This window comes from Prorops nasuta, unplaced genomic scaffold, assembly GCF_024137725.1.
Source record: "Prorops nasuta isolate Cenicafe-Biocafe unplaced genomic scaffold, Cenicafe_Pnas_1.2 PNAS00019, whole genome shotgun sequence".
In the NCBI taxonomy this organism is placed as follows: domain Eukaryota; kingdom Metazoa; phylum Arthropoda; class Insecta; order Hymenoptera; family Bethylidae; genus Prorops; species Prorops nasuta.
The window spans coordinates 4,407,545-4,431,528 of NW_027116816.1; the positions used below are offsets into that span (position 1 = coordinate 4,407,545).

The window sequence follows — 23,984 nt, forward strand, 5'->3', positions numbered from 1 at the left end:
AGGGCGCGGAGGGGCTGGCTGGGGCTGGCTGGGGCTGGCACACAACGGGGCATAATCGAGCCAGTGAGGATAATGGGGAACTGAAAACTGAGCAGCCAACAAACTTGCAAACCTTCGTGCACCATTCGACAACCAATACGAGTTGTTGTGATCGTTCCTCCGTATCGTTCGATCGTTACCGCGTGCTCTAGTATTGTTCGATCCTCTCAAGTTCAACTTTATAAACAAGTGTCCATACTCATCGACTGTCTATTATAAACAGCTCGTGTATACAAACAAAAATGTCTTTTTTCAAGAAAATCAAAGGATTTTCCAGACATAAAAGTGAGTATTTTTATACATGTAGTATCAACAAATACTAGTTCACAGCATAATAGAAAGTGTTCCACCGCTCTTCTTTATTTTTCATACTATTGGCTTCCGTGATTATATTTTAAGCTGCAATATTTTGTTGAGAAAACACTATAGTTTTTTTTTATTAATATATCACTTACTCATTTGCGTGTTAACCTTAAGTTTTGCGTAATGCGTGACACGAAATTTTTACTTTTCATCGCTGTGCTGAATTACAGATTACAGAAATTCGAGTAATAATAATATACTTGGTTTGTTTCAATCACTCAACGATTCATGAAGCATCCTTTGCTTTAAGTTTCTTCGAGGAAATAAGCTAAACAATACGTATTAAGTAATTTTATTTTTTTATCCAATGGTCAAATAATTTTTGTATGTTGTATAATTAAAGCTTATTGCGATGCTGGACTGTTATCTTTTCGTGCTCAGATATCATTCCTACTGACGTAACGGATACATTAATTTGAATATATCTCTTACTAAGCTTCATTTTGAAATATTGAATTCAGTTCAAATTGCAAGAAAGTGAATTTCACGTCTTTATCATAAATACGTATTATTATAGAAGCTTAGCATAATCTAATGTGAAATTTGAGACTTTCCAATATATTTTAACGACTGCGTTGTTCAAACATTAAAGGTCATTATGTAAATCATTAAATTCTCCACGATGACCACTTACAAACTGCAAACAATAAATTTAACTTTTCAGAATAAACAAATACAAGAATTATCTTAAGCTAGCTTTGCATTGGCGTAGGCTAATAAGGATAGAAATATTACGAGAACAAAAGAAAATCGTTTTTATCATGTAAAAGTGCCATGAAAGAAACTTTGCCACTAGTCACCATGCGCAGGCTAATGGATTGTGGATGCAAAATTTGAGATCAGAATCTATAGCGGTCAACGTTGCCATCTTAATTATGCCATAAAAAATAAATAAAAAAAATGTCATTAACACACGATGGCGTTAAGTCATTTCAATTGTGATGTTGGCTTTGAGAAAAAATTCTGTTTTTTTAATTACAAATAAAATAAAATAAGATAGAATAAATCCGTAGCATTCGATGATTTGTTAAAGTTGTAAAATTAAAAGCCACAAAGGAATAACGACTTGTTCCCTGCAGTGTAGGTGAAAATCAAATAAAGGGGCCCAGTTAGATAGGGGAAGAGAGCATAGGGATGGAAATGAAAGGTAAAGGGCGTAGATAGGGTTGGAGGTGAGATTGCGCATACGCTCTGGAGAGGGAATGAGACTTGGAACGAAAACGAGAACGAGAGGGCCACGATCCGGCAGCCGAGTGCCGACTCCGGCTCGGCTCACATCGTGACGCAATACCTTCGTGATAACAGTTCCTTGATACATCAATCAGTGCGTATAGGATTAATTTTATCTCAGCCCACCTTTAGACTCACCTTTAAAAGTCTACGTTGAGTCCATCGTCTCCTCTTTGTTTGATCCGTTACTCATCCGTCCGTCTTTGTTTCTTTCTCTCTCTCTCTCTCCCTCTTCCGTATAAACACACCTACTACCCCTCCCCCTCCCCTCCCTTCCGCTAATTCCACCGTGTTATTATCGTTTATTCAGCTGGAAACGTCAACATTTTTAAAAGTGAGTTTCGCGTACTATACAATTCCGAGTGTACAGAACTTGGCATATTCGACCAAATTGTTCAAAACTTTGTGTTTTTGATTTCCAAAAATTTGTCGTCGCGTATTAAATATTAAGAATGTCCTTCTTCAGAGGTCTCTGGAAAAACAGCTCCAAGCACAAAAGTAAGTGTCACGAAACAAGGCTTGAACTGTTCGAATATAGCAATCAGTTGGTTGTATAGAATCATTGTTTTATATTTTACGAATACAAATAATTCTGAATCGCTAAACAAGGTAAAATACTCTTGGTAACTCGCAGCTTCTTTGTTTCTTTGTGCTCTTTCCTTTTACTTAATAAGAAATATCAAGTAGTAAGCCAGGCATAAGAAAAACTACTCCGTATAATCAACAATCTAAATTCGATATAATGACTGCTTATGCTTGTTCTCTCGGGCTTCCTGCTCCCGATTAAAGCTGAGAGTTGACTGAGTGATCGAGGAATAAATTAAGAAAAGTCGTGGATAATGAGTTTGTACTTTGGTTAAGGCTATTATCCCCATTACAATAGAGCTATGATAGGAAAGCATCCTTGAGGATTAATTATGGAAATAAATTCGTCGACTTGTATTCTTTGAATAGTTTTAATTAACGTGATTTCCCTGAAAATGTAATCTTGATGAATCTAGTACGTTGATATTTAATAGATAATATTTTAAATGAAGAAAACAGTCGAAAGAGAGAGTTGAGGTTCGCTTTTATATATATAATAATTAATGAAAGCAAAACACTCAAAGTCAATTGGTAAATGTACTTTTTATAGATTGCAATTGGATAGCATTGAAGTGTTGGCAAGGTACCAACGCCTGGAAACCCAGTAAACCCTTTTTGTCTCTTTCACTCCAATCCTCTTGAAAAACTTACTTCTCTGATAATGTGTCTTGGGTTTTTGCCCTCTTGACCTTGCACACGTTTATGATTGCCCTTTCTCTGCATAACAAAAGGAACTCTATATTCTATATTGGTAAATAAAATATCGAATATTCATGGAGAAATTTGAAAAACAAATAAAACAAAAGGTCATTAAACAAATGTTTATGTGTAATATGTAGTTTCTCGTTGGAAAAAGAATAATCTAAAATACGATGGTATAGGTAACAATTTTTGTATTTTGCAATTCTTGAAAATCGACTAATTCCCATCCATCCTTTTTCCACATATATTCGTTTAATTTGTCTTGAAATAATTTCATAGGCAGTTTTCATCAAATCAATCGTCAATAAAAAATTTAACACAGATCTATAAAATGAAAAAAAAATTAATTTTACCAAATTGGCAAACTGTCCTGTTGTATCATTTAAAAATGAGTTTTTGACTAATTTAACTGAGTTAATTGATTTTAGAACTGTGCGAGGAGTGGGCTTTGGCAAATAATCGAGACTATGTGGAAAGTGGGAATGGATTTGGAGGAATGAAGACGCAAGATGGGTCCAGCTCGTTGGAAACTTTGGAGGCTAAGTTTACGTTGAAATATTTAGGCAGTACACTCGTGGAAACTCCGTCGAGCGAGGAAGCAACAGCCGAAGCTATTAAAACTGTTATCACTATGGTAAATATTCACATATGCTCTATAACTTTTAAAAAATGCTTAAAGTTTTGATATAAAGATAATCCAATAAATTACACAATTCACCAGTTTGAAAAAATTAAATTAATTTTTCATTGGATATTTTTTATATAAATAAATATTAAACATTTAATTTTAAAACATATGCCTTGTCTAATAGACGAAAGCAAGCGGCAAGAAACTGCAAAGAGTCCTATTAACTGTGAGTTTGAAAGGAATACAAATGACCGATCTTGCTACTGAAGAGGACCAACTGGAAGTTTCTATATACAGGTACTATATAAAGTATTTCGTACAAATACAAAAAAAAAAATAAATCAATAAAATAAGCGATGATATATTTGTGTGAGAAATTCAATATATTTTGCAGAATCTCCTATTGTTCGGCAGACGCAACGCACGACCATGTATTCGCCTTTATCGCTACCAATCTCAACGAAACTATGGAGTGTCACACGTTTTTGTGTCCAAAAAGAAAAATAGCTCAAACGGTAGCACTGACAGTGGCTCAAGCATTCAGCACGGCTTACGAAGCTTGGCAATTAACTCAAACTGATCCTGAAATTAAATCTGACAAGAACGTTAGTTTTCCACTCGAAAAAAATAACGATAAAAGTAAGATTTATTTTTCATTCACACATTTAAGAAGAAAGCGAGCTGGTACATAATAATAACATTAAAATCATAAGGAAAGAAAGAAAATTAGCGAGTTTAAATAATTTTTTTGTAGAAGATATTGAAAAGAAGGAAAAACTAAACGAATTGACCGAAAGGTTGAAGAGGAAAGAGGAGAATGTGAAGGAAAATCGTGAAGAACGTGATAAAAAGGAGAGTGAAAAAAATTTATTGATAGATCTGTCGATTGAACTTAAGCCAGTGGACAGTTCATGGGTGAGTATCGATATTCCAATGTTTGAATAAAAATGAATATTCGATGAAGCAGGTTGTCCTAAGTAATTTAACGTGTTTGAGCGTTGATGATGATGGATAATATTGAAAAATGATGTTAATTTATTTGCATGTAGGTATGCTTCGAGGATGAATCTAGTCAATGGAGCGAAAGAGAATCGAGGAACTGGCAGGAGACAGGGATAAACGAAAATAATAGTATTCCCATGACGAGTTTACGTACATCATTGTCAACTGCGGTACCAAATGCTTGGAATGAATCGCGTTCTATTGATTTGGTGTGCTCGTAGCAATCTTAGTTGGATTTTAATACTTTCAAGAACTTACCGTTACTCATGACTCTTCGGATGTTTTGATCGAGTTGCGAGAAAAATAATGCAAAATCTAAATTTTCCATGAGCCACTGTAAACCAGGAATGAAGTGTTTTTTTTTTGGTTTTCTTATACGAATGTACTTGCACGAGGATTTATTAAGAACACCTGATTTTTGCTTGTTTTTTTTTTATCGAATAAGAACATTGATTCAGCCTTCATCGTTTAAACGTAAATCATATTACATTTTTAAATTTTTAATGCGAGATGTTCTAATATATTAACTATATTCAATGTGTGTATCTTTATGCGTGGTTGAGAAAGAGAGAATAGAGATTGAGATAAAATTAAGATTGGCCAAAATAGACTTAACACGTGAGTAGAAACTGCTCGTTTGTCTCAAATACATCGATGTTCAATATTGTTGTAAAAGTATGTTTTCAATCACAAATTACAGTAAATACTTGATCAAACAAATAATAATCAAATATAGAAATTTTAATGAATGAAAAGTTGTTTATAATATTTAAAACTTAAATTTATACTGTTTGATTTTGTGATTCTACTGTGATTTATTAAATAGTTTTATAAGCTTTGATCGTTTCGTACAAATTTTATATAACTTAGAGTTTAGAGAGAAATTATGGATGTTATTATATAAGAAAAAAACAAAATTTGTGCCCAGTGTCATATATAGAAAAAAAGAGTCTATTGATCTAGCATAAAAGATTACAATTTATCAGTTTGTATATGTATGATAGTTTAATCCCCCAAACGATCGTCGGCAAAGCCAAGGGATTTAGTTAATAAAAAAAAAAGTTATCCATGTATTACTAACAAAATATCAGCACTATCAGCTGATCGGCTGTGCGTGTCATACCGAATGATTGTGGTGCCTGCACTCTAAAAGAGAAAGGACATAAAAATATATCAATTTAAATGTAATTATTAAATAGTAGTACTTTAATAATGGTTTTAATCAAAACATCACTAATAATTTTTAAAAATGAAAATTTTTTCCATTAAAGTAAAATAACAAAAAATATATAATATGACTTCGTTATTATCATAGGTTTATTTTGTCTCCAAATAGTCACATGTGAGCAATCCCATATCCCAGCATTTGGCAACATCAGCGTGTTACTCCTATATCATTTTTTTATCCCCTTAACAATTTTTAATACCTATTTTGTGACCTACTGTTGCTTAAAATTGCTACTCTAAAATCTGTAATGTAAACCTAGTTTCTTTAACCTTATACAACTGAAACAATACTGAATTGAAAATTGAGGTTATGGAAAATAAGTGTCAAGAAGTTTTTATGTTACTGAATAATATATTGAGTAATATTGTGCAGAAATCCATAACTAATACATTTTGTTTAGTTTTTAACAATGTGAACAATAGAATTTCAAATTTTTTGAAAGAACAGCTGTGTAGATTACACCAAAAAGAAGTATTAAGGTTATGTACGTTGATAACTTTAATTGGAACAACTGTAAACATTTCTATGAAATAATATCATTACTATAAATGTGATTAAAATTAAATCAATGATCTGGGTTCTTCGAAGATCTGGCTAGCTATAACAGTTCAAAAAGCAATCCAGCAGTATTAATTTCGTTCATTGAGAGCACATCGAGAAAACACTCACAGACTGAAAATCAAACTTGTCTGGTTCCATGACTTCCATGAGCTCTCTCGCTTCTCTCAGCTCAGTCAGGCAGGCTCCTCTGCTCAGCCTATTGATTGGCGCGAACAGTAAGGAGAGCAGTAGATGCCATCTTTGTACTCTGTGTTCCACGTTTATAAATTATATTAAATTATCCCAATTGTATTACTACGGGGAAACCTTTTACGTTGTCAAATAACATTTTAAAGAAATATGAGTATCTTATAACGTCATAAGATTCAAATTATGCCATTTCTTCAATTTCATAAAATATGCTGTACCAGCGGGCCCCAAACGAGCACTATTACGTTACTACAACATATGTAAATATAACACGGAGACGGAACAGAGGCATGTGACTGGTCCCTACTACTTTCTACCTGCGCAAACCGTGCTACCATTGCTATACTGAATACCGTGATCGTTCTTTCGTTGAAACTTGAATGTCCAGTTGTAAACAGTTTAAGACTAAAAGATTGTAATTGAAAAATATGATAATTCATGTTATGTTTATTTATTTTAAAATCAATGTTATTGATATGGAGTTTGACACTTTTAAATACAAGTACTTTTTGTAACAGTAATGCATTACGTCTTTTGAAATTAGCAAAACAAAATTACACTCTTACAAAATATTTAGTATAGGCTTTACGATTGTAAAAAAAAATTAATTTACTATTTATGTCACTACAATCAACTCATTGATCTTAAAAATATATTATAGCTGCTTTCCAATTATACTTAAACTCAATTAAAATCGAGATCTATATTTGTTGCCTATAATTGCTCCATTGAAAATGATATAATTCATGAATAGTATCTTTGAATCATACGAGAGCTAAAGTGGAGTTTTCTACAATTTTCGTAAGTTTTGTCTAATATTCCTACACCTATTCTAAAACAGGTGGAGTACAATTAAATGTTTTAAAATCTGTCACGTGAATAACAGATTCGTTTTGCGTCCAATTTTTCCTTAATTGGAAAGTATCTTAAATCAAAATGAGAAAACCAATCGAAATTATATAATTAAGAAATAATTATTTTAAAACAGATCAGAATGACAGAGTTAATAAAAATAAACATTATTTAAGGTAAATAAATGAAAAGTATTTGTTATAAGCGAGCATATTTTGTTCAGATAAATATGTTAAATCACTCACTTAATATATTTGTTATCAAATTAATTATCGAAAGAGATAACAAATTTGAATTGCTTGTTACAAGGCGTGTGCATTTCTCCTAGGGAAAGGAAGCTTCATAGATGGCGTTTAAGTAAATGCCTCACTTTTGCTGAGAGGGGAGTTCGCTCGACCCCTAGCTGCGCGCTGCAGCCTGCAGCCTGCAGCTTTTACTTTACCAGCACCAGCAGCACATTTACTACTACTTGAACGGGTTTTTTCTTTTCTCCACTCTACACTCAGACTTGTTCCTACCTTTACGCGCTACGTCACTACCATCACTACCAAACTACCACGCGCTTCACGATGTTCGCTGCGGTGCCGCTAACAAGGATTCTTCTCTCCGTTCCAAACGAGTTCGACATTTCTCGACCAATCAATCCCGGGAAATATCCATAACCATCCATTAATCGAAGATCATCCGAAATTCCATTGCTGGCACTTCTCGTTTCTCACGTTTTATAAAGAAAGGTGAGCTCGCGTTGCAATTGTCAAACTAGGCTTATCCAGGCCTACTCACCTGAGTCTGCTTTACCGTTCGCGTAAACAGACTAATAAGATGAAAGTGTGCTGCCGGATCGTGCAACATTATCGAGTGTATCAGCCCACATCATATCAAATCGAATAAATATCCTCCATACGTGCTTCTTTACCCAAACCGACTGACAGTCTTCTGACTGAAAACTGTGACTCCTGTGAGACTGACGGACAACAGTGTGACATCTATAGTCACGTGATTTCATTTCCAGCAAGGACTCTACAGATTCTTCCTGAAAGTGCCAAGTTATAGTGTAGCGTGTTGCGACATGATTTACTTGCCTATTATAAATGCGTTTATGACAGAAACAAAAGTATCTGGTGTTTCAAGAACGTTAATCGAGGATTAAGGTCATGGACAGCTTGGATGCTGTACTCGAAACTCTTTTCAAATGCTGGTAACTATAGTTGTTTAATATGTTATTATGCTTTGCTATCCGACGACTACGTTATGTCGTATTTTTAATTATTTATCCTTTTCTAGAATCTTTTCTAGTTCATCATTATCTTTAAAAATCAAATTGCTTGTTCGCTTATTTTTACTTATACACTACAGCTTCTTTTGTAATTATTATGAAGAGAAAAACAAGTGCTATAAATTGTTCAGCTAATTCTATTTAAACATAAACGGCCAATATTTTCAATCTCAATCTTCAGCTATCTTAACCTAATTTTGGACTCTGACTCATTCATATTTAAACAAATAGATTCACTTTGCATTTTGCTTATAATATACTAAAAAATAAATATTTGCTTTTTCAATCATTTTCAAACTGTATTATTTTCATCGAGAATATTGCTTTACTTTGTTACAGAACAAGTATAATTTTTTATCAACGGTATACAAATATGAAACTGAATTTTATAGATACTTAATTATTTTTTTAAGAGTTTCTAAAAAAGATACAATTAATTTTAATTCTAGGAAATATTAGCTCAAATATTTGAAAAGTTTTTTCAGAAAAAGGTATAGGTGTAATTTATTGTACTGAGATTACACAAAAGAAATGTAAACATAAAGTAAGATTGATATACAAATCTTTTACGTCTAAGATATTAGTGGAAAACGCATTCAGAACCGCGACTAGATAAAAATTTGTTTGTAAGAGATTCGTTCACTCTCGGAGGTATATTTCACAAGTATATACGTTATCGCATGCAGTAGTTATTAGAATATAAAAAAAAGCACAAAGATCAGACTATGAATTTATTATTTTACATTTTGTAAAGATAATATTAAAAGCTACATATCATTTTCAGGTGACCGTGTGCTACTATTGTATATGAATTATGAATATTTCATAAATATGTATTATCTATATTGATTTTTCATCGGTTTGTATCTATTATGTAAAAATGGAAAAATATCATTTATCGAGGTAAGAATATTGCGATCCGTGTTGAAATTATAAAAACGTCATATAATTGAAAATTTTTACTGCATGCATTAGAACCAAAAATTAAATTTCCGGTTTTGCGGTATCGATTTAAGAGATGATAGTACGAGCAGCGTCATTTCCGGGTAATGTTTTACTCACGATTATTATCGCATTATGGAAGTGGTTTGCTTAGCTGTGTTTTAATTGGCTTTGTATAAACTCGCTCTCAACTTCCGCAAATCTCGAGATATTTCGCGCTTTTTGTGTAACGCATACAGGGTACAATACATAAAACGTGGCAAAGAATGCAAATAAAGAAGCGTTTATCTCCACCTTTATACGCAAGAGATATATGTAAATAGAAAAAAGTTTCAAAAAGAGGCTCTATGGAAAACGAGAAATATATACATCTACCAACAAAGGAGACGAACGTTTTTTTTGGCGTTAAGAAATTTTGAACGGGGTACCCTGTATACCACGCAATAAAGCAATACTAATTTAGAACCAAGCAATTAGGCAAAATCTGTCTGATAGCTATTATCAAAACTTTCGCTTCTAGCGAACGCGATAACCGAAAGTGAGAGAGAAGAAGAGATTACGCGATTAACTGGCACCTAAAAGCAATGGAGCGTGAAGCTGGTCATACACGTTCGGTTTTTCAAACGATTTTACCCGTACGGCTCCCTTGGGATGACCCCAAAACTCAATTTTAACTCGTACGAGTAAAACCAAACTGTGTAACCAAAAGTTTTTGCCAATGTATGGCCAGCTTGAATCAGAACAGCCACAAATACAATTATTTACATTTCGCAGTTCTCGATAAGTCATGCACCAGTAAAACGCGAAGGTGAAGTTAACCAATGAGCAGGAAACGATCTATAAATATAAATTACATAAACAGTAAGAGAATTTTGAGCAAAAACTGGTATGAATCAATGGGAGTATGTGAAATAGTTATAGATGCATAAAGGAAATAATAGAGGAATGCTATATAACGTGGGGATAATTTAGAGGAATTTTTTCAGTGTGCGGAATGCGAGCAAATTTATAATAACTGGGTTAGTCAAGGTAACACAATTATCTCGCCAGGGACCAGTGTGTGGTAGGTTAAAAGATTTGCTGGTCATCCCTCGACCAATAAACTCGATGCCGGTTTACTCGACGATGTTGAGGAGGAACAAGTTGAATTCTGAACGGGCCGAGCACCGTTACTGAGTCATCCAGTATTCCAGTCGTCCATCCAGTCCACGTCCAGCTACACTAATCCAATCGAATCGGTACTCGGTTCCGTTCAGCGTCAGACCACTCAGGAGTCAGGCTCAAGCTTGCTTAGTTAGAGTGATCAGTCTGCGTTAGGGCATCGTGTAGCCAAGACGTAAACGTGTAATATTAATTCTAAGCGCGCCATCTCATTGATCGAATCGTGACAACGCCACGGCCACCGAGACACTCCATCCACGCTCCTCCTCCCCTGCTCCCCCCTTCTCTATCCCTTCCCAAACCTTGCTCTGCCCAAGCTCCTTCAATTTTTCGGTTAAATCCATACACAATTTGTTAGTTGTTTATTCGTGGAAAATAAAAAGTATCAACAGAGTTTACTGAATACATATAACACGTTTCAATGACATTCAAAGGAATCCATCTTATGGTTACTCTCGTACAGGTTTACAAACAAACGCTTCGCTCGTTTATCGCTCCAGTCCTTAAACATTCCATAATATTTTCTCCCCGCACCAATCCCTAAAATAATACCGTGTCAAGGATTCTGGGAATCTTCTTGTATTGGTTATTCGTATATAAAATGGTTTTCTCGATTGTTTTATTAAAGAATATAACTTGGAATCACTGAAATTTCCAAGTGTGTAGAAAGCAGCTTGTGAAGGGAACTGATACCTCGCTGGTTATCGTGGGAGCGTAAAAAGTAATAGGCTGCACCGATTGAATTGAGAAGGTCAGTATTAGTGTACTATAATAGGTACATACTATATACCTTTGCAGCTGGCAATGCGACAAAATCTGAGCCACTTGAGCCGTTATGCAGATAGGCGTAGGAACAGTGGTGAAACGTGCGAGTTTCTTAGAGTCTATACGTTTAATGCTAATCACCAAAGAGTCCAGAGCTGCCAGTCACTTTCTCGTTTGATGATCGAGATTAAACAAGCTTCTACGCGTATTTGACACGTGGCTCAGTAACCAAGGAACGTGGATTCAAAGCACGTGCTCCTACAGTTATTTGTCGCGCAATCGAGGAGTGAGTTGAAACAGAAATTGAAAAAAAAGAAGAATTATGTAAGAAGTTTTTGTGAATGTTATGCTAAAAAGTGGACTAGTTGGCATCTATAATGGGTTGTGCTTGTTCTGCGTAAAGAACAAAGTGCATGAGAGGAAAACATAAGCACTAAGAACATAGTCGAGCGTATTAATTTGAATTTTAACAAAATAATAGCGATAATATATACTAATTATATTTAATTGTGTTATTGATACATAATTCATGGTTCCCCTGTCAACTGTCTACCGATATACATCATCAATCATTCTTGACATTTCAAAAAGCATTTTTTACTTTATATTTCTATAACATTAGTTGAATAATAGCAAATGAAACAAGTGAATATTCGGTTTTCTTTTTATCTGGAGTTTCTTTTACGTATTCGAACAAAATGTATTTTTAAGAGAGCTCGTTAATTTAATATCAGTAACACGACAATTAAAACTACTCGTTTACGATTCTCATTCACCCATTTTCATCAAACACAAAACATATTTTATAGTGAATATAAAGTTTTTCCAAAACTAACAGCTGTGGAAATCCATCAGAACTCGTGTAAAAGTGATTAAAATTATATCTAGAATTACTAAGAGAAATTTACATCTGTGATAGTTGTAAATCTTATTTTTTTCACTTTTTATGCCATTGGTTTTTCACTTTCGCTTCAAGAACCCAGGTTCCGCCAATCATTCGATAAATTTATTGATTTACAAAAATTAAAAACTGTGTAATAAAATCAATATTAGACAATAATTTATCAGACACAAATTTTTCCACAATCTTGCAAAGTTTCAATAGATTAATGGAAAGCAGGCAGACTTCAACCTTAATCTTTATTATTATCGGTAGAAATGAATACAATAAATAATACATCAATGTACTTGATATTTGAGACAATTGAAACTGTGATTGACCTCGATGCAATCAACGTGCTTATAGCTTCTATTACTACTATTATAGGGATATCAACTCTCCTATAAACTTAACGATAATAATCCTTAAAATATCGATTTGTTGAAATACCCCAGCACTACTGATAATACTGTCGAGATAACATTTAATTTTAATGTTACATGATAGGGCCATTAAAGATGAAAAAGCAGAACAATGAATTGTGATGAGTCATAAAAATGAATTTTTCTCTCGACACTTGATACCGCTAAATCTATATGAAACTGATATTTACATACAGTTACATAGTACATATTTAGTTACATAAGAGCCTACCATTTCAAAGAAAAGTAACATCTTTCACCTTTTGAAGAAAGTAAACTCAGGATAATCAGTTTCTGAAATACACGGTAGAACGAATGATAGAGTATAATTTTTATTGGCATTAAGCGGATGAAAGGAAAGGTCAAAGTTTGCCTAATTGGTAGATACAGAGAGTTATCCAAAAGTCAAAAAGTCGGCTATTAAGAAAAAGTTCAGAGATTGCACGCTCGTAGCTGAGATCTTATGCCAGATTTCAATAAGAATCTCCATCATTCTAGTTGAAAGTTTCTTTCGAGTAATAAAATTAGTTACGGCGCGATACTGAGACAATAGAAATATTATTTTTAGCTGCTAGCTAATAACGATTAATCGTTCTCCATAGATGCAGTCATCGTTTTACTTAGTCCAACTCGCTGCGCGTCTTTCGTCATTTTTCTTATCAAGCTATATAAACAAGTGGTTGACCCGTAACAACTTAATTACTTTTTTATCTCGCCGAGGGAAAGTGGACGTTGAAAAAAACTGCAAGTAACGCCCTTTTCGCCACATCGTAATTGTCATTTTAGCAATATCTGCTGTAATATACGACTATGTTTACTAAATTAAAGATTGTCGTTAATGTGCAAAACACGAGGATGTTTTTGGACTCCTCAAAGTTTGCAAGTCTGTAATCTCTTTTCGTGTGTTAAATTATTGACATTGGAACTCGGAATAGCTGACGAGTGAAAATTCCAAAAGTCACGATTGGTCAATGGGACTGGCAAGTTATACGCGCGAGCAAAGTTGAGACAAGGTGTATATAGGCAGTTGGCATGCTGAATGGAGACCACGTGTGAAAAGTATGCTGGACGTTAACAGATAAGTCGTTCCTGTCCATTGCTATTCATAAATTATGTATGACATAAGATGGGTATGGGTATGTGTAGCGGCGATCATGCAATTTTCATCGAGTCATTCGTTTCTTAAAGTATTATACGGTTCTTCGACAAAATTTTGACATGGAGCGTTACCTGTGTGTATTTAACCTTTAGGCTACTGGAAAGACACCGAAATGACATTAGACAAACCTCGATAGACTATTCGCTGAATATATGTTACGCGTTAAATCAACAAAATTTTCAGACAAAAATATTATCACTATTTGAACGTTTTGACTTTCAATATTTTTGTATTGAAAAAGTAATTATTTTTTCTCAAAACTTTATTGATTTAAACTTTCATATTTGCTGAGTAAACTATCGAGGTTTGTCTAGCGCTACCATAGAGTATAGTGGCTTTCCGGCAGCCTATATACAGGTTAGCAGACTCGACGAACAACTCAAATAAACTTATTCGAAAACCGCTGCGCTTCCATCCTGGCTGATTTAAATTTTTATAAACTTTGCGCGTCTAGTCCATTTTTACATATGATTTCAAAGTTTGATTAAATTGGATGAATTTGGACCGAAATGGTTTAGTTTAATAATAATCTTTCTTATATTTAAAGTGAAATGTTGAAATAGCAAGTATTATGAACAAATGTTTTTACTGCTTTGTTAAATAATCATTCGTAGTCGTTTTTTGTATTTTTAAATTCTTGTTACTCGTTAAAAATTAATAACTAAATATAAGTTCCTATTTTTTCAAACTTTAATATAACTATTACGCGAATACATGAAAATATTAACTCTTTAGTAATTTCATCTGGTAACTAAACAGTTAAAAATTTCTTTAAATTATTTCCTATTCTTGCAAATATATATAGAAATCATTCGATTTTAATCATACCATGAATATCTTTTCGTAATTCGGTTCTATCGTACACACACATAAATGTAGCTTAGCGTTCATAAAAAATATTCACAAATTTGTCACACATAGGCTATTAATTAAAGCGTGTTCATTCATGCCATGATGACTTATTATTACCCAGCAATTGTCAGCTGCACCAAAATGGATAGGCAAAAAAAAATGCCAAAGCCTCTAGTGATATTAATGAACTGTTATATATTTGAAATTAATTAAAACTGCACAATTGCAATATCAATTATCTTATAACAATATAACCCGTCGCAATAGGTACTAAGTTTCTGACCATGACGTGATCGATATACTAATGCGAGACAATTTGCGCAGTATGCTGAAAATTTGATCAGTTGTATAGCGTGCTATTAATCTAATTATGAGAGTTAAAAAAATATGCTTGATCTGTCTTCCTTTCTTTTTTTTAATTTTATTTAGTGACTTTTAAACGGTCCGTAATGATACTCGGGTGAAATTAAACGTACGACGATATTTATAATTTAAAAAAATGGTGGCGGATTACCCGGCGTTGATGCAGGTTGAAGAGTAACCTCAGATACACATATGCATGTATGTACACATACACGCGCGGAACCTGGTTGGTCTGGAGACCTGGGGGCGTCCTGAGGGGCGTCGACGATAACGAGGTTATCTCTCGCATCATTTATTATAGACCCTCCACATTCTGCTAGAGTCAACTTACCACCACTACGAAACCCTCCACTTTTGTTGAAACTAGAAAGAGTTATGATACGTCTACAACCCCCCCCCCCCTCCCCTCCTTCCCAGCCTTTTCAAATTATCGCTGACACGAACGTGAAGTCATCAAACAATGAACGGTCCAAAACGCTCTGCAATATGATTCGGTTGACATTAATTGACTTGAAACGTAAACTGTCTGGCTCTAGTAGGAAGTCATCAAATATCAAGGTCGATAACATGCATTTTATTTTTATGATAAAAAAAACTGACTTCCTTTGTGGTTTATCTCGTTTACACAATAGTGTTAAGAATATTCCAAAGAATATTACTATGGTTGGTAATTAACTTGTATTCTGTTATTAACTTAAAAACTTTTTATTTAAACAAATCTCAAAATAGCTTTATAAAAGAAATATATTTCATCTGTTCACTTCTATCGAATTCGAAAAACTGCCCCTCCTTATCATCTCTTCATTCTCCCTACCAGCTCTTCCTTCCTGATTGGGTCGTCTATTCACCAATAGGCCATAGTCCCTCTTACGCTACCTTTCAATTCGGCGCGTGGTTTAAAACTCAGTTAATATGATGGAAAAGCAACTTCTGAGATTAAGAATTCTACGAAATCTTGAGGTTTCATCTTTTTTAGATTAAACTCTGTAGAGATTCATAACATATGTATTTCATTCTGAAGCATTACAGACTGATTCAAAGAAATTTTCATAAATACTTTTCAATCAAAGTGTGTAGACTTAAACATAGTACACCTGAATAAATCAGTGCCTGGGAATGAATTATTTTATCTATGAGTTTCAAATTGGTGTCAATTAATCAAACATTTAGTGTAAATAATTAGCGATTATATAATGACTTATAAAATTAGATTTTTTCATATAAACTAAATGGTAAGGTTGTCAACAAGGAAAAAAGGAGATATAGTCGAGGATAGAGTTTTATCGCAATGAGTAGAAAAGTCATTACTATCGCGTGACACTAGTATAGTAGCCAAACTCTGACGTGATTGCCATAAGCGTATCTAATTCTGTCTGATCATATACCTACTTCGCGTTTATTGCGACGTATACGAAAAGTTAAAGGAAGAAAAAAATGGAGCTATATAGGCAATGCGATGGTCTAAATGATACCGACAGTTGTTCTATAATAAAATTGTGTTAGGCCGAGACCTTTTATCATTACGAGGACTGATCGCCCAGGGCGATACGCATATACACTTGCACGCCACTACTAGACTAGTAGCCACTTTTATGCATTTCGCTCTTAAACTGCTAAATTCACCCGAAGCTTCATTACTCTTTTCTGCTACACCTCTCTCTTTCTTCAATTACTAAAATCTCCGTATATTCTCAGTTTTCTCATCTGTTAACCCGACTAAATTCATCCAAAACCTCAATTAGTTTCCCCTCATTTATCCCCATTCTTACCAATTACTACATGCTACACAGTTTTCTCATTATTTCTTCCTTCTGTTTTTCGACAGAACTAACGAGTGCGAAACCGTTCTTCCGCGCAGCAAGCTACTATAGAAGCGATGCGACTGATGATCAACATCAACAACAACGAGCCGTCGGTGGACGACTTTACCGCTAAAAATTTTCCCAAGCAAATTCATCGATTTCTACAGGTACAAATTATACCAATTTTCTATTATCTCGAGTTTTCCTTACGTCGTAGCTCTCCTTCCCGTTCTAAATATATAGCCAAACCTACAGAATAAACAGAATCTGAAATATTTGTGTAAACAGAACGCAACAAAGAAACGCGAACAAACACTCCAGTGGTTTTGAGTTATACGTCGAGCAGCGATAGAGTTTGAATGTGAATGAATTGTTTTCTTTTCTTTTGACGAATAGCTTCTCTAAGAAATAAAGTATAAGTCAAACAAGTTAGATCATGTTGGGTATTAATAAGATACGACTAGATTGTTCTGAAAGACTGCAGTAGTTTTATATAAAATGTATTTGGTTTTAGATAAAGAGTGATGCAGAGGCTGGAGAAAGAAAGTACGCGTTATTGAGGGAAGCGCTATTTTCACGACGATAGGCCAGAGTTATGGTGTCTGGTGCATGCAATGACTGTGGCCTCAGCCGTGGCATTGTGGCATCGTGCCCACCACCTTTACAAGGCGATTGCGTGTGTCGTCCTTGCACTCATTGCCATACAGTATCTTTTGAGTGGCGTTCTCGATCGTCGCTCCATCGAGACAATATTCACCATTAATGCATCCAGGTAATATTATGAAGTATCATTTATTTTTTTTGTAAAGCGTCTGAAAATTCAGGTTCAACAATCATTTAGAGAAAATAATTGATATAGTATTGATTAATCTAGGATTTTTAAGAAATTTTCGTGTTAATAATTGTTCTTCCTTTTCCTCCACTAGGTACGCCGATCGCACTTACAGAAACCATCCCCGAGGCCTGATCATATATGGACCAGCATCAGCTGGAGTATCAGGAACAGGATCAACGATAGGACTGTTAAACGTGAATGTTTCGACCAACCTACAGTCAATAGCCAATGGTAGCCTACAAAACTTTTCTAGGCTAGAAGCCCAGTCGAGTCGCAATCCGATCGAAAGCGCAAACGCGCAATTCGCTTTCGACACAAACACTACTGACAGCGTCACCATGCAAGCCTGCCCACTCATCCCTCCAAATCTCGGTAAACGGCTCGCTGCTGTATAACTTACCTTTCGACATTCTCTGTCAATTTTAAATGTTCGAATATAATTGAAGGAAACTTTTATCAACAGTGGGCCCGGTAGTCGTCAGCAAGTCACCGCCGGAAATGTCACTCATGGAGAAAATATTTACTCAAGTGAAACCTGGTGGAAGAGGCTGTCCTGTGGATTGCATAGCTAGATATCGCGTTGCCATAATCATTCCATTCCGCGATCGTATGCAGCATCTTCAAAGCCTCCTTTACAATCTACATCCGATACTTTTGCGCCAGCAAGTTGATTACCAGATCTTCGTGGTCGAACAAGAAGGTAAACTTGGTTACCCATTTGTGAAACTAGTTTGCTTCGTGTTGCTGCAAAACTTGTTTAGTCGAAACACAAATTATAATTAATTTTGTTACTGTTTATACCAAAAGTACGTGCACACGTAATTAATGTGTGATGGATAAGTTTTAATTGAGGTTTTTTTTTTTTTACAAAAGGGTAGTTATGTAGTTAATCAGCTATTGGGTAACAAGCTATCGATTTGTCCGGAAGCAATTAAGGTGTGGTGACGAGTTAAAAGCTCAACTGCAGCTAATTACTAATCAGTGAAAAAAGTATCGTAACGACATATTCAACGCTCGATCGCCCAGATTTATAGAGTTTTACATTGTTCCGTAATAACGAGAAAATTTGACAATGATCGAATTTCGTAATGTCTTCATTGATTCTTTCTTTGGCAACATTCTAACGTTACACTTTCTCCAATAAAATAGTCGAAAATTACTGTATATTAGTCTGACGACTCATGGATGTATACTTGTATTCATTTTGATTTTATACATGTAGTAATTTGACAGCCTTGTTAGCTCCCACTAGCGCTCTAGTTTTTCCTAGCATTGTGCAATAGCCTCCGGCATGTATACATAGTATACACGCTGGGTGAAACCGTTCACTTGAGTCTGAGCTTCGAGAATATCGATTTTTCATCTGGGTTTCTTTAGTGCTATAGTACTCCACTATTCCAACATTCTAGTGCTCCGGGCCGGTACTTAACATTTATCTCAGTGATATACCGTCGCAGTTTACTTTGAGAACATAAAGGCTTAGCAAAAGAAACAGAATTGCTCGTTTGATTGATTATTAGAATTTATTCTTTCGTAGGTACTGGAGCTTTCAACCGAGCCATGCTTATGAATGTAGGATATGTGGAAGCCTTGAAGGAAAAAACATTCGATTGTTTTATCTTCCATGACGTTGATCTTCTTCCGGAAGATGATAGAAATTTATATAATTGTCCGGAACAGCCAAGGCATATGTCAGTTGCAATAGATAAATTTAAATACAGGTATTTCAAGCTACAGACAACTATTAGTTTTTTCTTATTTCGTCGTATATTTATAATTATGGTGTAATAATGATTCCTCCAAATTTCACAGGTTGCCCTATGCTGACCTGTTTGGTGGTGTATCTGCAATGTCTCGCGAACAATTCCGCTTAGTAAACGGTTTCAGCAATGTTTTCTGGGGTTGGGGTGGTGAAGATGACGATATGGCAAATCGCATTAAAGCTCGAGGCCTTCATATTTCCCGATATCCACCTAATGTGGCTAGATATAAAATGCTTACGCACAAAAAAGAAAAGGCTAATCCTAAAAGGTAATTGTAATTAGTTAAACATTATTTGCTTTTAATGCTGTAGGTAGTATAATTTTGACGAAAAAATTATAAAATTTTTTTGTAACAGGTACGAGTACTTAAAGTCTGGAAAAAAGAGATTTGCTACAGATGGACTAAACAATCTTCGATACGAGGTTGTCGATAAACAGAAGCCCAAACTGTACACTTGGCTACGAGTCAAATTAACTCCACCACAGCCTAGCTGATGGCTACCTTGGATTGGCTAATTTCCCAGTGTCCGCCAGACTGTTAGCCTAAAAGACGAAGTCTGCCGTTGGACATTGGCACGATGAATGATCAAGATTTGCTTATTTAAGAACCTGTTCAACTTTGCACATTCATTCGTATCTCTTCAATTGCATTCTCTTTGAAATACTGAGTCTTACCAGTTTAATATTTTATATAAGTAGCTTTCCCTTTACATAAGTGATATTCAGTTAAAATGTTCAAATTATAAGGAAAACAGCACTTTCCGACAACAAAATTCTTGTTTTCCTTACAATTTTACCTCGTAGCTGAGTTATTCAGATGAGATTTTCTATGAGGAAAGCTACCATTGAAAGCTTTACTTCCTTTTAGCCTCGTCCAAACGTTACTGCTCTTATCGAAAGTAGCTTTACGTTGTTATTCTCTCGCAGACTGCACGGTGCTTAATCAAGCAGGTGAGAGAAACATTGTTACGCGATATATTTTTATTCCTCATATTTTTTTATTACGATTATAGATAGTATATATAAGGAATAACTAAGGTATATATAGTACGTAGGCATAGGATTAATCAAGCTGATGTGCCAAAAATAAGGGAATAAAAAAAAAGAGAGAGAGAGAGAGGGCGCTAAACCAGGCTGGGAAAGTATTATAAATAGGGAGAAGGGACAAGCGATGTAGTAGAGTTATGTATATACGTTACCTATAAAATATACGTATATACATTAGGAGCGTCGAACATAATTAGGGATATGAAATCACGATATTTGTTTCGCTCCAAGTGGTAAAAGCATGATTTTTTTCTGTATATTATGTAGTATGGTCCTTCATGCTCATCCTTAAGTCCGTCTATCAATAATCCTCATACAATATCGAGGTTTTTTTTATTATAAAAACATAATAAATAAGTATGCGCAATTATAATTTAAAGCATTTACATTAAATTAAAAATACGTTAATTGATAAAAGATTATCATGTTTGTTTTTCTTAGAAAAAAAGAGACAAACGACTCTACTGTTAGATTAAAAAATTAAAAGCTTATGACTAACGGTGCATCAGAAGATGAACTAATAAAAATGAGCTTTTCTTACTGTCGAGGCATTAAATAATTTGCTTACTTAATATCAATATGATGATGATGATAATAATAATATTAATAGTAGTAATAATAATATAATGGTGATACAAAAACAGGTTTATAAAAATGTTTAAAAAAAAATCACAATTTGTCTGAAACCACCATAAGCCTTTCGATAGTCCCTTTCCGATAATACTTAAGATTTTGATAAAAAATAAAGCAAGTCTAACCAATCGAGACAAATAAAACATGTCCGTAGTATTAATTAGACTGTAACAAAGCTATGATAACGCAGTTATAGGCATAAAAGAATTCGTAAGAGTAAAAATTTTACTTTGCTTACGTACAAGCAACAATATACATTCTAGAAATACCTTTAAAATATTAAAAAGCTTCTAAAGTAAGCAAGTATCGACAAGATACTGTAATAATTGATAAAGGATATGGGATTTATTTTTTTATGCGACTTAACGTGTTATTAATTGAAAGGAAAAAAGCCACGCGTTTTGTGGTAGTTTAATACTCTCTTTACTTTATGTTTCTTCCATTTATTTAACTTTACAGAGGAAAGATAATTAATAGCATTAAAGCTTGTTCAAACTTTGCTCTCTGTTGCACACAAACGCATTAGATATGTAAGCGTGTATCATACGTATTGTTTAACTTTTTGGAGAGAAAAAGATCTTTTCGTTTTGTGTACAATCGAAGCTCTTGTCCCATATATATTTGTTTAATCGAAAAGAAGAAAACATATTGTAAAGTACCATTATGAGAAAACGAAGAGATTCCTGTAGTATTAGTTTATAATTAAGAGTATATATTACTACATATCAGAGTAGTGCAGCTTTATTAGAACACGTGAAAATTACTTAACCCTTAAATGTTGTGTGTCGAAAATAGAGCGGCACCTTTGAAACATACCTATTAATAATTTATTACAATATTAGGCCCTGTTACTATGTCATAAGACAAAAAATGTACTAAATGTAAAGTTTATTTTTTTAATATTTAACATTTTTTTATTGAAAATAAACTCATGCATTTAAGGGTTAAATGTTAAGCGTAAGAAGCATGGGCTGTGAGTTTTTTTTTACTATAAATAATTAGCGGAGAGAAACAAGGAATTGAAATACCCGTCATGGATGTAGTATTGAGATATCATAATGAAAATAAAGCGGCTAGCGCGGCTAGCCACGTCTAGCTAAGACTTTATCATATTGTTAGCCATTTGCCAAAATTGACAACGATTGTAGTATAAGTAAAGTGTGTGGAATGTCGTCTTATTTTAATTTATTATTTACATGAGAAACTTAAATGCTAAATTAAGCTGGTTTTTTTTCAGATCTGTATAAATGCTTTTTTCATTGTGATAATAATTCTGGTACTTAATATATTAGACGATTGTTAATATATTTATAATATTGAAGCCTACAGAAGTCCATTTTAATAGTTTCTTCTAAATTAATTCTCATAGTTTTAAACGTACACACGGTATAATAATTTACCTTTATTTATTTATTTGTAAGAGTAAAAGCTTGCAAAAGCGATATTTTTAAGCATTTTTTTAAATAATTCATAATGAAACTTGTAACTGTGACGGATGATTATAATTTCTTGTTCCTGGTTACATCAAATGAAAAATTAACAATTTGTTTGACTATTTATTTATTGATATCAATTTAATATATTTAATTTTTCGAAACTATATAGATAATAAATATTCTGCACTGAAGGGTTTTTTTTGTTAAATACATAAATCATCTAAAGGTGAAAATAATAATTATTTATATGTATAAAGTGTTGTTTTAGCATAATTTGTGTACACATTATTGGTATATATAAATATTATAACATATTTACCTTTCTAAATCCGTGATTTAGCTTCGTATTTGCTTTCTTTCTTTTGTTAAAATTCTAATAGCCAAACAGATCGACAAAATTTGTAGAAGTTAATTCCTCGAGCGCAAGTACATGTACGTCAAATTTGCATTCTGAAATCTTTATTGAACAATTAAAAGATAGTAATCTACATTTTCGTACAGAAAATGTATGGTTCTTAATGTTATGATTAATTGTATTGATCTCTCTCTTAGGGAAGGGTATGTAAACTAAGACCATTGGTACAATAAATGATTTTTGCTTTTTCAACATTGATAATTAGATGAAAAAGATTTGTTGTCTTATTTTCCAGACGTTTTACCCTATCACTGACCCTACTAATTAAACTGCTTTTATAACCTTATCAACCAAATCATTGATAATCTTTGAAAAATAAATTTTGTTAGCTTCATAAATTTTTTGAAGTTTTTCATGTTCAAGCCTTTTTAGGAGTTCACACGTTCTATTGTCTTCCAAATCTACATCCTCAATTCCTCTAGACGCCTTCTCTCTCTGCCTTTTCCTTTCCAGTAAGATTTCCCTCTCTTCAGTATCTGACATTATTTTCTCAACAATTCTTCGGTTATTTGCAATTGTATTTCTAAATCCCCTTATTTCAGCTAATTTCGCTATCATCTGCTTTTCGTAACGTGACTGATTTAATACACATTTTGCCAATACCTGTACCGAGATTTATAATTCACAAAATTATTTATACGTTCATTGATTTTCGCATGCATTCCTTATCAAAGTTACCGAATCTATTTGTAGGTCTTGTTCCTTTTCAAATCTTTCTTTCAATCCAGAGAACAGAATTTTCTGCATTTCCAATTGAATCTCCTGGCTTTTATTCGATTGCTGTCTGCGCTTTTTCAACATTTCCACTAGCTTCGAGTTAAATTGCCCAGTATTCATAATAGGAACGGATATAT

General features: G+C 33.8%; 2 protein-coding genes across 9 annotated transcripts; both read left to right on the forward strand.

The window, feature by feature from the left end:
* Nucleotides 1-112: 112 nt before the first annotated feature.
* LOC136780400 (low density lipoprotein receptor adapter protein 1-like) lies at nt 113-5,830 on the forward strand. 4 transcript variants are annotated; one of them, XM_066738724.1, is made up of 6 exons: nt 113-324; nt 3,348-3,553; nt 3,732-3,844; nt 3,942-4,186; nt 4,302-4,462; nt 4,597-5,830. In XM_066738724.1, the coding sequence occupies exons 1-6, from the start codon at nt 282-284 to the stop codon at nt 4,768-4,770; spliced, it is 942 nt and encodes a 313-aa protein (XP_066594821.1). In that variant the 5' UTR covers nt 113-281; the 3' UTR covers nt 4,771-5,830. The 4 variants fall into 4 exon arrangements, with proteins under 4 accessions (XP_066594821.1, XP_066594822.1, XP_066594820.1 ...); XM_066738725.1 differs by lacking the exon at nt 113-324 and adding an exon at nt 1,597-1,726; XM_066738723.1 differs by lacking the exon at nt 113-324 and adding an exon at nt 1,786-2,130.
* A 1,910-nt stretch (nt 5,831-7,740) lies between these two features.
* Nucleotides 7,741-23,465, forward strand: LOC136780550 (beta-1,4-N-acetylgalactosaminyltransferase bre-4-like). 5 transcript variants are annotated; one of them, XM_066738995.1, is made up of 9 exons: nt 7,741-8,577; nt 9,440-9,558; nt 17,025-17,168; nt 17,516-17,773; nt 17,928-18,208; nt 18,300-18,536; nt 19,374-19,557; nt 19,649-19,867; nt 19,956-23,465. In XM_066738995.1, exons 4-9 carry the CDS (start codon nt 17,616-17,618, stop codon nt 20,092-20,094), a joined length of 1,218 nt encoding a protein of 405 aa, XP_066595092.1. In that variant the 5' UTR covers nt 7,741-8,577; nt 9,440-9,558; nt 17,025-17,168; nt 17,516-17,615; the 3' UTR covers nt 20,095-23,465. The 5 variants fall into 5 exon arrangements, with proteins under 5 accessions (XP_066595092.1, XP_066595090.1, XP_066595091.1 ...); XM_066738994.1 differs by lacking the exons at nt 7,741-8,577; nt 9,440-9,558 and adding exons at nt 10,859-11,479; nt 11,557-11,809; XM_066738993.1 differs by lacking the exon at nt 9,440-9,558.
* Nucleotides 23,466-23,984: the final 519 nt, after the last annotated feature.